The 14,840-nt window shown below is 41.5% G+C and overlaps 3 protein-coding genes across 9 annotated transcripts; 1 reads left to right on the forward strand and 2 right to left on the reverse strand.

Moving 5' to 3' along the window:
- The first annotated feature begins 861 nt into the window (after window positions 1-861).
- LOC4344429 (tubby-like F-box protein 12) lies at window positions 862-4,735 on the forward strand. 6 transcript variants are annotated; one of them, XM_066312830.1, is made up of 8 exons: window positions 1,029-1,137; window positions 1,232-1,378; window positions 2,091-2,145; window positions 2,242-2,394; window positions 2,489-2,691; window positions 3,178-3,265; window positions 3,427-3,559; window positions 3,659-4,735. In XM_066312830.1, exons 5-8 carry the CDS (start codon window positions 2,536-2,538, stop codon window positions 4,425-4,427), a joined length of 1,146 nt encoding a protein of 381 aa, XP_066168927.1. In that variant the 5' UTR covers window positions 1,029-1,137; window positions 1,232-1,378; window positions 2,091-2,145; window positions 2,242-2,394; window positions 2,489-2,535; the 3' UTR covers window positions 4,428-4,735. The 6 variants fall into 6 exon arrangements, with proteins under 6 accessions (NP_001409302.1, NP_001409303.1, NP_001409301.1 ...); XM_066312831.1 differs by having other exon boundaries at window positions 1,029-1,121; NM_001422373.1 differs by having other exon boundaries at window positions 862-1,137; window positions 2,242-2,691; window positions 3,659-4,688.
- A 90-nt stretch (window positions 4,736-4,825) lies between these two features.
- LOC4344430 (protein S-acyltransferase 8) lies at window positions 4,826-8,651 on the reverse strand. Its single transcript, XM_015794602.3, has 5 exons — window positions 8,373-8,651; window positions 7,421-7,606; window positions 6,331-6,612; window positions 5,972-6,205; window positions 4,826-5,649 (listed from the first exon to the last, which is right to left on the reverse strand). The coding sequence occupies exons 1-5, from the start codon at window positions 8,421-8,423 to the stop codon at window positions 5,164-5,166; spliced, it is 1,239 nt and encodes a 412-aa protein (XP_015650088.1). The 5' UTR covers window positions 8,424-8,651; the 3' UTR covers window positions 4,826-5,163.
- A 1,253-nt stretch (window positions 8,652-9,904) lies between these two features.
- Window positions 9,905-14,234, reverse strand: LOC4344431 (PI-PLC X domain-containing protein At5g67130). 2 transcript variants are annotated; one of them, XM_015794759.3, is made up of 7 exons: window positions 13,957-14,234; window positions 13,731-13,868; window positions 11,634-11,732; window positions 11,226-11,526; window positions 10,919-11,142; window positions 10,738-10,824; window positions 9,905-10,338 (listed from the first exon to the last, which is right to left on the reverse strand). In XM_015794759.3, the coding sequence occupies exons 1-7, from the start codon at window positions 14,143-14,145 to the stop codon at window positions 10,141-10,143; spliced, it is 1,236 nt and encodes a 411-aa protein (XP_015650245.1). In that variant the 5' UTR covers window positions 14,146-14,234; the 3' UTR covers window positions 9,905-10,140. The 2 variants fall into 2 exon arrangements, with proteins under 2 accessions (XP_015650245.1, XP_025883307.1); XM_026027522.2 differs by lacking the exons at window positions 13,731-13,868; window positions 13,957-14,234 and adding an exon at window positions 12,797-13,121.
- Between the last annotated feature and the right edge of the window lie 606 nt (window positions 14,235-14,840).

The raw sequence follows: 14,840 nt of genomic DNA on the forward strand, positions 1-14,840 counted from the left end.
TACCTTCCAGGCAGGGACGGATCTACAGTACTAGAGCCAACACCGACGACTTTCGGCAAAATCTATAGCAAAACTACTTATCTATATATTATAACACTATGATCTAAGTATTATCAGCATACTATGACACCGATAGACACATTATAACACCAACGAATCGATTTTCTAGATCCGCCACTGCTTCTAGGCCATCACCCAACCACCGCTATAGCCCCAAGGTTAGGGCACCGAGTCCAAGGACCTGAGAGCGTTGGAACATGAAGGAGTTTGAGAAGGAGAGGAATGATATTGTAGGAAGAATAGCCGGTGTCTTAAGCCTCTAAAATAGACCTTATATATTTGTGAGAGTAGTCTTTATGGGATGTATTTCGTTGAGCTAGCTATATGTACATAAAGACTACCCACAAGGGAAAAAACTCTTCTATCTTTTACGGTAGTGCTACTCTCTCTCACTCTCTCAATGTCTGCTCTTAGGTTGGTGGGATCCATCTTAATACCCTTCTCTTATCATATACATTATGTGTATGACGATATATTTTTATAGGCCCTACGATAATATTAAGGTAGGTCATGTACATCGAGCATGCCTTTAGAAAAAAAAAAAGACGACGACGGAGAGACGCAACAAGCAACCGGGCATGGCCAGCCTGAAGGAGGTGAGGCCCATGCAGCCCGTTAAAATTAGGCCTTCCTCTATCTTCCTTTTTCAGGAATTCGGCCCACCAGTTAATCATCACCGGATAGTTAGCTTGAGCTAATCGACTCGCTCTCTTTATCAACAAAAAGTAAACAATACTACTAATTAACTTTGGTTGGTTGGGTGACATTTTATTTATTGGTTGAGGTTAGTTGGATAGACTTGCTCGGTATCTTCCAAATCGTTTCATATTCGTGTTTACTGGAATAATGTTTTCATATATATATATATATATATACACTAGTGCTACTAGTACGTATCTTGCCAAATCTCAATCGACCTCATAAGTCATAATGATAATATAAAGAGTTCATCCATGATCCATCCCCTTGCTGTTTCTCTCTCAACTGCTTCACACTGTTGCTCTCTTCCCTCTCTGCACCTGCAACCACCACCACAACCATATACCAGTACCATCGAGGAGGTTGCCTTCTCTTCCGGTCGGAAGCTTGCTTTCCTTTTCTTCTTCTTCTTTTCAGATCCAAGGTTAATTTCAGCCGACACACACAGGAATTGAACCTGTGCTCTTCCCAGGTTTCTGTCTGTCTGCAAAGTTGGCCGCTTTCTGCAGATTCATTTCCTTTGCCACGTTTTCTGCTGCAAAAGTTGGATCTTTGCAAGGGGGACTGGCTGATTTCATTTGAGGTTTCTGAATAAGTTGGGGAGCTTGATTTGGAGAGGGTAAGATACGGATGTTCCTTTTCCTTCTTCCGCCTGATTAATTGATTCCATCCCTACCATCTCCTCCTCCGTCTTTCAGGAGAAATTCTGTTTTGGTTCCTCTTCTCTTCTTGTGTCCAATTTGGTTTTGCACTTCGCATAGAAAAATACAGAAACATTTATATTTATCCAATTCATTTCTCTAGCTACTCAAACAGCGCTTCGCTTCTCTACCCTACCCCTTGTGCAAAGTTCTTGCAGATCTTAGAATTTCTCCTCACCAACATAGGACATATGCAATCTATTGCACATCACAAAGTTGGGATAACAAGAGCCAACCTTTTATCCTCTCTAGTCTCAGCAGATAAGGGGTCAAAATTTTACAACGCTGGTGTATGATGTAATTAGATTATTTGTAATTAACGCGGCCTTTTGTTGGCCTTTCACCATCACGGAGTTGGTCGCCTACGTTGAGATCTTGTATTAAGTTTGTGACAATAACTTGTACTCACTAACCGCGGTAGCCCACCACTTTAGACTATTCAAATGGGAATGGTATGCTCTAGAGTAGGCTTGACTTAATCTACATGATTGGATTATTTGTCCTGGATTCCTTGTTGAATGCTACTAATCATCTTCCATGGTGGATGCTTTAGTTTTATTCCATGGCACTAACTGCTTTGTGGTCTTCATTGCTCTGACATCACCGAGTAATCACTTTTGTCCTTCTCAGGTTACTTTTTTGGGGGTGATGTTTCGATTTGCAAATCAGAACAAGATTACTTAAGGTATTACCATGGTGTACTACTGTGATTTTGTTCTCCACGTACTTTCTGATTGCAGGAGCTCAGCAGTTGCTGATGTTTTATCTTGTGCATATGCAGTGCTGCTAAGCTCAATTGGAAGTGGAAGATCTTGGTCACGCGGCATCAGGTGAAAGTTTGGTCGCTGTGCATTTTTCACAAGGGATGTCTTTCCGCAGCATAGTCCGTGATGTTAGGGACAGCTTCGGGAGCTTATCAAGACGGAGTTTCGAGGTGAGAATTTCAGGCCTCCCTGGTCTTTCTGGCCATCACAGAGGGAAGTCCCTTGGATCTTTGAGCGAGCTGCGTGACAGACCTGTAGTAGTAGATCAAAGCAGATGGGTTGGTCTTCCTCCTGAATTACTCCGTGATGTGATGAAAAGACTGGAGGAAGGAGAGAGCAATTGGCCGTCCCGCAAAGATGTTGTTGCCTGTGCAGCAGTCTGCCGAACATGGAGAGAGATATGTAAGGATATAGTGCAAAGCCCGGAAATCTGTGGAAAGCTCACTTTTCCTGTGTCTCTAAAACAGGTAAAATCATGTTCAATTATATGTATGGTACCTTTGTGTAAAACTGTAAATGATTACATGAGATCAATCAAGCACCTAGATATATGCTAAGAATGTAAAGTCTTACCAAAGTTCTTGTGAACAACACATGTAGTCTATGGATAGCCAGCCAAAAGGATATTCTGGACTGGGGATGGGTGTGGGGCACATCATCACCCCAACTCCTTTTAAAAGTGTAAAGAATTGTATAGCTTATATTTCTTTTGCCACACTTGTAGTGTAGAACAACCAAAACGAACAAATGGTTGTGTTTCAAATCATAGCAGATGCTATGTTTATCAGGTAACACTGAAATTCTTGTAGGCAATTGAAATTAAAGACTAGATTCTGCAAATAGATGTGTCCTCTTATGAATGTCTGCACCTGTCTTTTATTAGATAATGGAAGCTTTATTGATCTCAGTCAAGTTATGTCTGCACCTGTCTAACTTTGATTTTTCATGTACAGCCTGGGCCTCGAGATGGTTTAATCCAGTGTTTTATCAAAAGGGACAAATCAAAATTAACTTATTATCTCTACCTGTGTCTTAGCCCTGGTAAGTATATGTAACCGCATCTCTTATTAATATTTAAATACCTACCGAACATTTTCTCAGTATACATGAAAGTTGTCACGCATGGTTATTCTTTTTTCCATTAACATTGGTTTAGAAACATAGATGGATGCAATGCTAATAATATGATTTCGATCATGTAGCTGTGCTCAGCGAGAATGGAAAATTCCTTCTTGCAGCTAAGAGGAATCGTCGGGCAACTTCTACGGAATACATAATTTCTGTGGATTCTAAAAACATCTCACGGTCAAGTAATGGTTATGTTGGAAAAATGAGGTGATGCACCATCCTTCACTAAGTGTTCCTGCCTAACTTCATTAACTTGAGTTTGGCATAGAAATATGCATTGAAATCTGACACTGCAAACACAAACAGGTCAAATTTTCTTGGCACCAAATTCGTTGTCTACGATACACAGCCCCCGTACAATGCTGGGAGCCTCATGTCATGTCAGCATGGCAGCCGGCGAATCTCTTCTAGGAGGGTTTCCCCAAAGTTACCCACCGGTAGCTACCCAATTGCTCATGTGAAATATGAGTTGAACGTTCTTGGCACTAGGGGGCCGAGGCGTATGCAATGCACCATGCATTCGATCCCAGCCTCAGCAGTTGATCCTGAAGGTGTGGTGCCTGGTCAGCCAGAGCAGCTTCTCCCAGGTCCATTCGAGGAGTCGTTTCGCAGCACAAACACCTCCTCCAGGTTCTCTTTCATGGACAGATCTCTGGACTTCAGCAGCTCCCGCTTCTCGGAAATCAGTGGATCAGCGAACCAACAGGGCGAGGATGATATACCTGAGGCTAAGGAGAGGCCTTTGGTTCTACGAAACAAAGTGCCAAGATGGCATGAGCAGCTGCAATGTTGGTGCCTCAACTTCCGTGGCCGGGTAACTGTGGCTTCTGTCAAGAATTTCCAGCTGATAGCTGCTGCGTCCTCTGAATCTTCACAGTTGGAGCAGCAGCAGCAGCAGCAGCAGCAAAACCATGCTTCGAGTTCTTCTTCGGCATCCGATCATGGCAAGGTGATCCTGCAGTTTGGTAAGGTTGGCAAGGACATGTTCACCATGGACTACCGGTACCCTCTCTCAGCATTCCAGGCTTTCGCCATCTGTTTGACCAGCTTCGACACCAAGCTGGCTTGTGAATAACATACATCAGTACTATAAGTGTGTTTGTATAGCGTGTCAGTGTGTGTGGATAGTATAAACATCAGTCAGTCTCGTTGTGTGCAGATGCAGGTGCAGTTTGTTGTTGCTGTTGATTTAGTTGTCTGTTCTTCTTGTGTGGCAGATGTGAACAAAGAATGGCAACACATCTCAAGTGCAGTTGTTTGCTGCTACTACATTTATATCATGTAAGTATTTGGAGGTTGGAAGTGGAACAACCCCAGGCTCCTCTAGTTTCTCGAGAGGGTATGCATCTTACTTGCGAATGTGATTTATCTACTCGGTCTATATATCTTGGTATCCTTTAGGATCATAGCTGCTATATGAGAGAAGCTACACTGCTACAGCCTGCATATGTGCTTGAAGGAGCCACTTGGAAAGGAGGCAATATCAGTTGATCGATTCATAGGCATGCAGATTATGTACAATTAACACTTAACAGTAATGAAGCACCATTCCTGCAATCTTGGAAACAAATCCTAGATGAAAAAAAAAAGAAACCTTCATAAACTGCTTAACGGGAGATCGTTACAGGAAGAACCCTATGATATGACTGACTAATCAACAGCCCACTCAAAATCCCAGGAAGAGATGGCAACACTCAACATACGTCAAATGACATCCGGATTCCATTTGTACACCTGATGAATAACAAGTTGTTGGTTGTCAGCAATCCATGAAAACAACTTCACTTTTCACAGCCACATTCATGTATTTGTCAACAAAGTACATCAGGATGTTGTTTCTTCTCAGGAGATGAAGGGAGTGCAGCATTGCCAGTTGGCAAGATCTCCAGATCTCTAACCTCACTAGAACTCTCAATCTTAGTTCTTGTAATTGGGATCTCATTGTCTAAACCAGGTGAGCAGTCAGCTCTGCGATATTTCACGCCATTGCTTTCAACTCCCAACTCTTCGTCACCCAGTTCATCTGACCGACGTTGTGAGGTCTTAAGGATGTCGAGGCCCATCTCAAGATCATCCTCGACTTTGGCTCGTGGACGGTGGGGTGTCTCCTCTTCTGCTACATTGGAACGGCTGATTCGTGGTGGTGCTACCCCATGGTCCTCTTGAACAATTGCTCTCAGGTTGATCCTTGAAGGCGCTCTTTTGGTGCAGAAGAATTCAGAACAGTTGTTCATGCAACCACGGTCAAACACGTTGGGTTGGTTGTTGTATTTGTACTTGAGGTTCTCATATGTTGTCTTCAAAAAAGGAAGTGGAAATTCAATTCAGATCATAGTTTTCAATTTTTCATAAATGCAAGAAAGAATTAGTGTACATGATGCATCATTGCAATACTTAATTCCATTTCTATTCTCAATAAAAATTCATCCAGTGAGATTTGACTTGATCACTAGTGCACTAAATTCAAAATAGCAGGTAGGCATTTCGGACCTGTGGTTATGTACATAACTACATACAAACCTTCTGCATGATATTTAAAGGTGACCTATATACCTTTGTCAGCAGAAAGGCTACACATTTTATACTTTACCATTCACTCTGTATAATTGGAGTACTAACCTTATTTGTTGCAATGAGGTAAGAATGGAACCCTGTGAGACCACCAACGAACCAGAAACAGATGAAACAATATGCCATAATTGCCACTGATGCTGGAGATTCTTTAATTGCCTTTATCACTGAATGATGATCCCTATTCATGAGAAGCTTGATGTGCAAAGCGCACATTGAAAATATGTAGATGCACAGGATGGCTGCTGAAGATACAAAACAGAAGAAGTAGCGATAATTGCGCTGCAAAGGGGAAATAAAAGCATATTAACTGAGATGGTTTCATATGAACAGCTGTCAGGGTGTAGAAACTAAAGCCACCCATAGCTGGATTATTTTATTTTGAAAAGAAATTAAACATAACAGACCTGTCCAATGCACTGCCCAACCCAAGGACAGTGGTGATCAAAGCGCTCGACACAGTTATCACATTTGGAACAGTGAGAGCAGCGCGGAGGTCGATATATCATGCAAGTGTCACAGTATTTTACTTTCACGGGTACACCATTGACCAAAATCTCCTTGACCCGTGGAAACTGAAGAGTGTGTGGAGCTGAAGCATCATGAGAAAACTCTTCCACAGGTGGATGTGAGTTCCGTGGTACAATACCTGGATCTTGAGATGAGGTCAAGAAGAGCAGTAACAGTACCTAACAATCAGGTTTTGCAGAGAAGGATCCTATGATTTTGGCGGTGTCTGTAAAAAGTACTGTGAAATAAAATACGATAAAACAATCTACACACTCTAGAGATAGAATATTTTTTATAAATTTTGGAGACCAGTAAGATAAATGATCATGATAATATATACAACTGAGTATATGTAAGAGGAAAAGAGGACCAATTGCACTGAGAAAAATGAAGACCAAAGTATCAATCAATCCAGTGAACATCTTCTAAAAAGGGCATCGAAGATGATAACTCGGTAAACACACAAAAAAAGTTTGGTTCATCAATTAATGAGATATATCGAAGGTTGAAACAGGGTATGTCATTATAATCACAACTCGGATGATCCATCACTTGATAAACTAAAAGGAACCTATAAGATCCCTTTCCATTAGTGAAACTATGCTCGTAGCGCTTTTGTCAACTGTATTAACAACACAACATTTTAAGGCAATGAAGATGACGAACCCCAGTGAATTACCAATTCACCTCATGAAAAGGACTACAGCTTTACTAACATATTGACCTCTGCATTTCTGATTACCAGATAAGATGCAACAATTTGTTAAAATATTAAATTTCCAAAATACTGCTGGATTCATGATTATATTATTTGTTCCATATGGATAGTTAGCAGCTTTCAACAGATCTTTCATTTCAATCACATCAGGTTTTCTGTTGAAGGGTCTAAAATAAAGTTGCTTTCTCATGATTGTTGGTGACAGGACAAATCCTACACAGGAACCTTAGCATAATTCTGAAGTACAAAGGCACAGAAAGCCTACTTACATAAATTGAGAGGACTATGGTAACAGCAAGAATTGCATACCCTGCATTATATGCAGGAAACATGTGTATGAGATGCCTCGCCACAAAGTAGCAGAAGACGGCAACCGGGATTGCAATTAGAGAGAAAGATAGCAGAGTGGCCTTGGCATCTGGTCCAAAGATAAACCTTCCACCGCACAAGATTATCTGAACAAAGAGAAACACGTTGATGACACATTAAAAATGTTTATATTAACTGCTGGTATAAACTGCAAGCAAAGGTGAAAATTCCGAAATCCTAAAAGGTTTGATATGATATTGTGTAAAATCTGCAGTTGTCCAACTCCATCAGAACTCCTATCAAGGCCATTGTTTTTACACTAGCCTGAACTCTGAATAAGACAAGTTGCTGAAAGCAATAATTCTAAAGAGAAGAGTAAAAAGAAGATTTAAGCAACGTAATGTTTGCAAGTGTAGCACATTATTTTTTATGCAGCCTGAAGCCAGGTTGAATTAGCTGCAGAAAGACAGGACCTTGGGACTCCTGTCCCAATTGGATTATGTTATTGGAAACAAAAGAGGGTTATCATCCAGAATGGCCCCAAAGCTCCAAACTGATTAACGATAGTTTATTCATCTAACTCATCAACAGTGTAGTAAAATATAGTACAAACCAGGCGCACAAACCAATTAACTAATAAACTAGCCTAGCTAACCACACACAAAGATATGGGCCGGAAGCAGTTTCCTTTATCTAATCCCCAAAAGTATTCGTCAGAGCAGGTTAGAACAAATCACATCGCGAAATGTTAGGCGCCAACGGGACAGACAGAAATGGAAGCGGGCAAAATCAACAGTCGATCCGAACCCAAGAAAAGCGCGGATTATGGGGACAAGAAGGGGGACGGGGGCGCAAGAAAGAAAGAAGAGAGGGATCGTGGAGGAGGAGGAGGAGTAATCCAATCTCACTCACGTTGTTGCCTTTCCAGACTTGGTAAACCCGCTGCTGCTTGGCCATGGCCATGGCCGCAGGCCGCACGAAGGAAGAAGAAGAAGAGGAGAAAGCCACTCCACAACACTTTGGCCACTCTTCCTTGTTGTAGAATCCTTTATGATTTGATTTCCTCTTGAAAGGGAGAAGGAAAAGGGTTCAGGACAGGAGACGAGATGCCATCAGCATCACTTGGGTCGTCTTCTTCTCCCTCCTGCGTCTGCGTCTGTGTGTGTGATCTGGGTGTAGGGGGAGCTAAACGAAACCTATGAGGAAGGCAAGGCAGGCTCCTATATCCATCCAATCCTACCTTCTTGTTAGCCCGCCCCGGACTACCAAAGCATCTCTCTCCTCTCATCCTCTACTCTTTCTTTCTTTTTTCTTTCTTTTTATTTATCCCCTATATACTCCTTACTACTAGAGAAACAAGAACTATCAATTGATGATGGTATTATCATTAATGTGGGGTCTTAATGTCTGCAGTTGATCATCCAGTTGTGATATTCAATACAAATAAAAATTAATCACAAACTGTCCAAATAAAATTAATGGCACTCTCTAATATAATATATGATAAAGTATTACTTGAGTGATCGTGCAAATTTGTTTTTTGTTCGATCACACGGGATATAAATACGTGTACACACACATATGAGTGTATCTTCTAATTATATTACATACCATGAGCCCATCGGATTTTTCATGTGAAGTTTATTTAGGAAATGTAATAATTTCACATGTTATTCTTTTTAAGGAATGTCACTGGAAATAAGGGACAATTGATTGCGTTGTGATACTACTATAAAAAAAAGTTGCATGTTCATAAATTGTGGGAGTACAGGTAACCAGGGACCATTTATGCTGGTGACATGTTGTACAGGAAAGACAATGGACCATCACTGTTGCAGTGGAATCTGGCATAGCAAAGCATCAGATCCCTTGATTATAAGAGATCAATGTCTCCCTTAATTGTCACTCACATGTTCAAGGCAGATGAATGAATTTATTAAAACACCCCCATTGGACCATATTTGTCCAAAGATTAGTCAGTAGTTCCCATATGCATTTAGACAATTGTCGTGTGTCCGTGTACAAAGATTATGCTTTAGCTAACTGACTAACCAGTTATTCCTTATCCCTGGAAAGGATCAACGACATTTTTCTAGTTACTACTTGGGTTACACACATACACCATGCCGACAAAGTTGTTCAAACAGATTGTTATCTGATTAGAGAACGTGTAAAGAACAATCTTGGTGGGAATATATGCTTAGTTTGATGCTGTTATCCACCGACTAAGTTGAAAAAATCAGGCATCCAGCTAGTAGCACAACCTGGAATTTCTTGGAACATAAAGTGCATAAGATCAAGAATAATCCTGATGACATATGCAGAATCTGTTCCATTTGCTGTCTATGCATAATAGGCATATTTTGCACCTGTAAAAGGTCTTACCACAACATTTTTTTACAATGCGATTGCAGTTATTTTATGAGCAATAAGATCACTTGATATGCAGAAAAATATTGCCTCAAATAAAAGGAATGATCTACAGCTCGGCACATGAACAATTTCTCCAGCTAATCTGGCATCTACAGCTCTCATTAACAAAAAAGAAAAAGAAGTTACAAACCAATGGAACAGGTGGCTAAAAAAAGAGCAGAAAATTTTGCCTCAGAATGGCAGTACAGTATGTGCTTGTACCAGCAGAGCACAAAGACAGCACAAGCTCAAGTGAATGGGTCTGCTCTTAATAAGAGAGTATGACCAGGATCAGAAGTGCCACTCCGAAGAAGAAGCTCAGCTTTGGTAGTACAACCCGAGCCATTGCGCCGCTGGAACTGGAGCTGCCGCCTGCACTTGTGCCCTTGCCGCCGCTGGGTGCCTTCCGAGGCGACGGCGGCGGTGAAGGTGGAGGTATCACACATGTCCCGAATGTCGAATTCGCCTGCAGCTCAGAGGTCACAACAACATCATCATCATGCAGATACAATACAAGAAATGCAATGGAAGTTCTGATCCAAGTAAACAGCCAGGTGTGGTTGCAACATTAACTACTAGATAGATGGCCCCGTTTTCATCATTAAGACATATCATTCATAATCCCATCACCTATTGTTCTGCCTAACATCTAAGAGTAGACTTGACACAATATCCACTTGCTGATGAGATGCAACCTAACTTGCCTTTTCCATTGCAAAATATCACATAAATATGTAGAATAAATAGCTACACCATTATTCTGATTCAGCTTTCCATGGTATGCAACATTTATTTTTATCAAAATGTAACATGTTGTTTTTTACAAGTAGAACTTGTGGCCAAGAGAAATGTTGTATGTCCTTACCTTGCAGTATGCGATGTTGTCACACCCACATACTAGATGACCATTTGCGATGTCAGTAGCTAAGGGAGCTCCTCCACCATCGCTCCTCTGCATGATTCAGAGTGGAGATTTATAATAACAAAAGATGTCCAAACATATTTCATATGGATTAAAGAGTGAAACAATTCCCAAGTTGATGTACCATGTAGAAATCAACAGCGATGTAATTGGGCCACCGATTGCCCGAGAGATCATGGCAGGTTTTCAGCATGCTAACAAGTGGCGCTGAGTTGTTTGCGCAAACCCCTGTTTGACTTGGGTCTGTTGTGAAGAAGTTCATCAGGACAAGAGACTGGCTTTTGGAATCCATGGCTGGAGACTCTGCACGATTCGGGCATTTACCCTCTACCATCCCTTCATTTCCATCTGCACAGACAAAAGATAACAGGTCAAATAAGAACATAAATGTTTCACGTTCTGACATCACCAATTTTGTTTTGAAATCCTACATTGGTTTTCCACGACGTAACTCCACTCGTAAGCGATCCCCTCGCTTGCTTCTTTTGATTTCTTTGATGTGAAGACTAGCAGGCGCTCGTTCTGGCTGATCATGTCCTTGAGTAGAGGCCAGTCGCCACCGCTCTTGGGCATTTTAGCCACTGGGAACCAATACTTCATGAGTCCAGAAGCATTGAATACTTTTGGCAGAGACCCAGAAGCAGTATAATCTTCCAAGAAAATTGTGATTACTTCTGAAGGGTTACCGTCAAGGAACGTCCGGATTTCTTTCAACACATTGATGGCAGGTTGCTGACCACAAAACCAACTCAATGTTAGAGTTACAAGATCAACATACTCTCGGTGTGAGAGAGAGGAGAGATAGGAGAAAGAGAGAAATGCCCAGTTGATCATCTTACAAAGGCTGTGAAGTTAAAGCATTTCCCTTGAAATGAGTGGCACAGCCAGACATCATTATTGAAGTCGTAAGTGTCAAGCATCAAGCCCCTAACACCATTCTGCATGTTATCAAGTAAGTTTCCAATGGTTAAATTTTTTTAATAACAAATAACAAGTCAAAATTCAGAGTGTGAATGGACAACCACAAGATACAGGTTTGTATCTTTGTGGTAAAAAAATGAATTTATTCAGTAGCTGCAAAATAGGCCACAGTATTTTTAGGTGGGTTTGGTGGATTTTTTTTTTTTTTTTGAGAAAAGGCTTGCGACCAGCTTTTTTAAAGAAACCATAAGAGTGCACACAGAGTCTGGAACATGTTTGTGGATTTTCCACCCTCAAAGACATACGAGTAGAAAATCCTCAGCCGTCACTGTTGAGGAGTGGCTTAATTCTGAAGTGTGATGAGAAAAAGGAGCTGCATCAAGTTTACACTTTTAAATACAACAACTGTATTTATAAACTTTGGTATAAGAACTTCCTACTTTAGAACGCCAATTAAAAAGAAAAAAGTAAGATGATATGGTATGATAAACTGAGTGAGTATGGCCCCTTTGTTTTCTTAAGACCAAAGCAATCGATATCTTCACAGCTTAGTACCAGAACCAGATATGATTACAACAAAGTCTACTTGTCAATCGCTACCTTCAAGAATCTCTTTCGCTTTTAAACACATTGAGCATCACCACGGTTTGAAGATTTAGTTATTTTGAAGAGGCAATAAACAATATAAGAATGTGAAAACATGCTTAAGTTGCATCAAGTCATTCCCATGGTGAACACCGCAAAAAAAGAAAACAAAGAAAAAATAGAAAACCGTGTCATAAGTTGCAGCATGTGAGGAAAATTTAAGTCAAACAACCATTAATCTGTTGTATCTTTCAGCAGTATTTATTGAAAGCCAGAATTGTGCCAAAGCTGGTAAATGGGCCAACCACAGGCAACTAAGACACAGAAAATGGATGCATAAGCTGTAGCTAGTTGTTAATTCTTCTTTGTTTACTCCCTTCTTTAATTAACCTCGAATTATTCATAGTCTTTGTATGGAAAATGTCATTGCAAGAAGCTCCATACATGTAAACTTTAAATTTAAAATCTGTATTGTGTGTTTGTCTTGGATATTGACCTTAATATCCAATAAGGTGTGATTTGGTAGCACAAGCCCGGAGGCAAAGGGAAGACATCTAACATGAAGTGAAAAGGGATCCAGATATCTAAAAGGGAAAAAAAGAAGAGTTGAAAAAGGAGCCAGTTTGATTTTGTCTGCAGGCACCAGAGTTGGAAGAAAAGCATGGCGATATAACATGAACATGTGTTAATTGCAAAAGGACAGTCTTTTTTTGTGTATAAGGTAATGGAGAAATGGTGCGTGCAGACTTGCTTTGTGGGTATGGAGTTAATATATTCCTAAGAAAGACAAAAGGAGTGGGCAGGTAGGGTGGTGAAACCCTGTGTGTGTAAGCATGACCTTTGGTTTTAGATCGAAGATGGCGAGACCTACTCAACAACCATCAGAATAATTTGTTAGATGGATAAGGAAGCAGGTAGAGCAATAATGCAAAGAAAGATGGAGGTGCGTTGTCCATTATTATTATTATTATTGGTGGTAAAAGGGGAGGATGTGATCGAAATCTCTATTGTGGAGATTGAAAGGGTCAGGCTTTGGTAAAGTAAAACTTGGATTACAGTGAAAAAAAAAGTTATCTTTGCGTAGAAACTTAATATTGTTGAGTAACTCAATAGCATAGCGATTATCGTCAAGTGTTAATATTGTTGGCTAAAACTGTATGGCATATGGCACACAGCCAAAGGAAAATTACGATTCTTCATGTTTTACGGAGGGAAAGGAAGGAAAATCGTGTTTACCTAGTCGGACTGCAATACTAATACTAATAGTACCAATTTTTATTACTAGCACATCTCATGAAGAAGAGAGAAAGAAGCGAGCGGTGGGGCCCACACGGCAGGAAAAGGAAGTGGCGGACAGGTGGGCCACAGCCATGTGACGGTCACCAACCGCCGCGGGCGCCGGAAGCGGAGAAGAAATGCGGCGGCGATACCTTGAGCTGGGCGGTGATGGTGTCCTCCTGGTTGGTTTGGGTGATGAGGGCGGAGCCGGTGGCGGAGGAGGAGCCGGCGAGGGCGTACGAGTTGTGCGTCGTCAGCCATGAGTAGTTGTTGAAGGGGAGATCCGTGCCCTGCTCCGTTCAACCACTATCCATCATCAGATCCATGAATCCATCCAGGTCCAGGAGCAACAAGAAGAAGAAGAAGAAGAAGACGTACGTGCGTGAGCGGGTCGATGGGCTTGGCGCGCGTGCACGTCTTGTCGCCGCCGCCGCCGCCGCCGCAGTCGCTGCAGTGCAGCCCCGCGCCGCAGTCTCCCTCCGACGAGCACGTGTCCCCCACGCTCGCCGCGCTTGCGCCGGAGGCGAGCAGGACGAGGGCGAGGGCGAGGAGGAGGCGCGGGGCCATGGATGGTTGCGAGGTCGACTCGCGGCGGCGGCTTAATTAGCTACTACACTAGACTTGATTGATTTGAACAACCTTACCAATACAAACATGCAATGCCAACAAAAGGAACAAAGAGTATTAGTATTACTCCTATATTGTAATACTAATACTATTATGTAAAAGAAGAAAAGTAGAAGAGGAAAGAAAGAAGAAGAGGGAGTCCAATTCCAAGTCCCACGACACGAGGAGGTCTATTACTATTTCTATTTTGTGTTAGTACTCCCTCAATCCTAAAATAGGTGCAATTTTGCACTGTTTATGTCTCACATTTAAGTTGACAGTACATACAGACCTGCTTTTATTTTTGACAACACATACAGACCTGATCAACAAATTAATTACTCCTGCAATCTTCTTCTCTCTCCGATACGAATTCATCGTCGTCGTCATCATTTATAGTACCAGTGTTGACAAAGCTAGCTACTATATAGTAGCTAAAGAAATGTAAGCTGGCATGTAGTGATTAATGTACTCGTACGTGCCACGGGTAACAAACACGTCTGGCCGTGGCCGCCCGGCGACTTTTTAATTTGTTCCCAAAACACTATCACCTTGCTTAGCTGCCTTTCCTCAATTCATCCTCTCTCTCTGACAATCTCTCCGTCAGCATTTCTAAATTCTAACCCAGCATTGCTTACTTCAATCTTCTCGCCCTC

This window comes from Oryza sativa, chromosome 8, assembly GCF_034140825.1.
Source record: "Oryza sativa Japonica Group chromosome 8, ASM3414082v1".
NCBI lineage: Eukaryota > Viridiplantae > Streptophyta > Magnoliopsida > Poales > Poaceae > Oryza > Oryza sativa.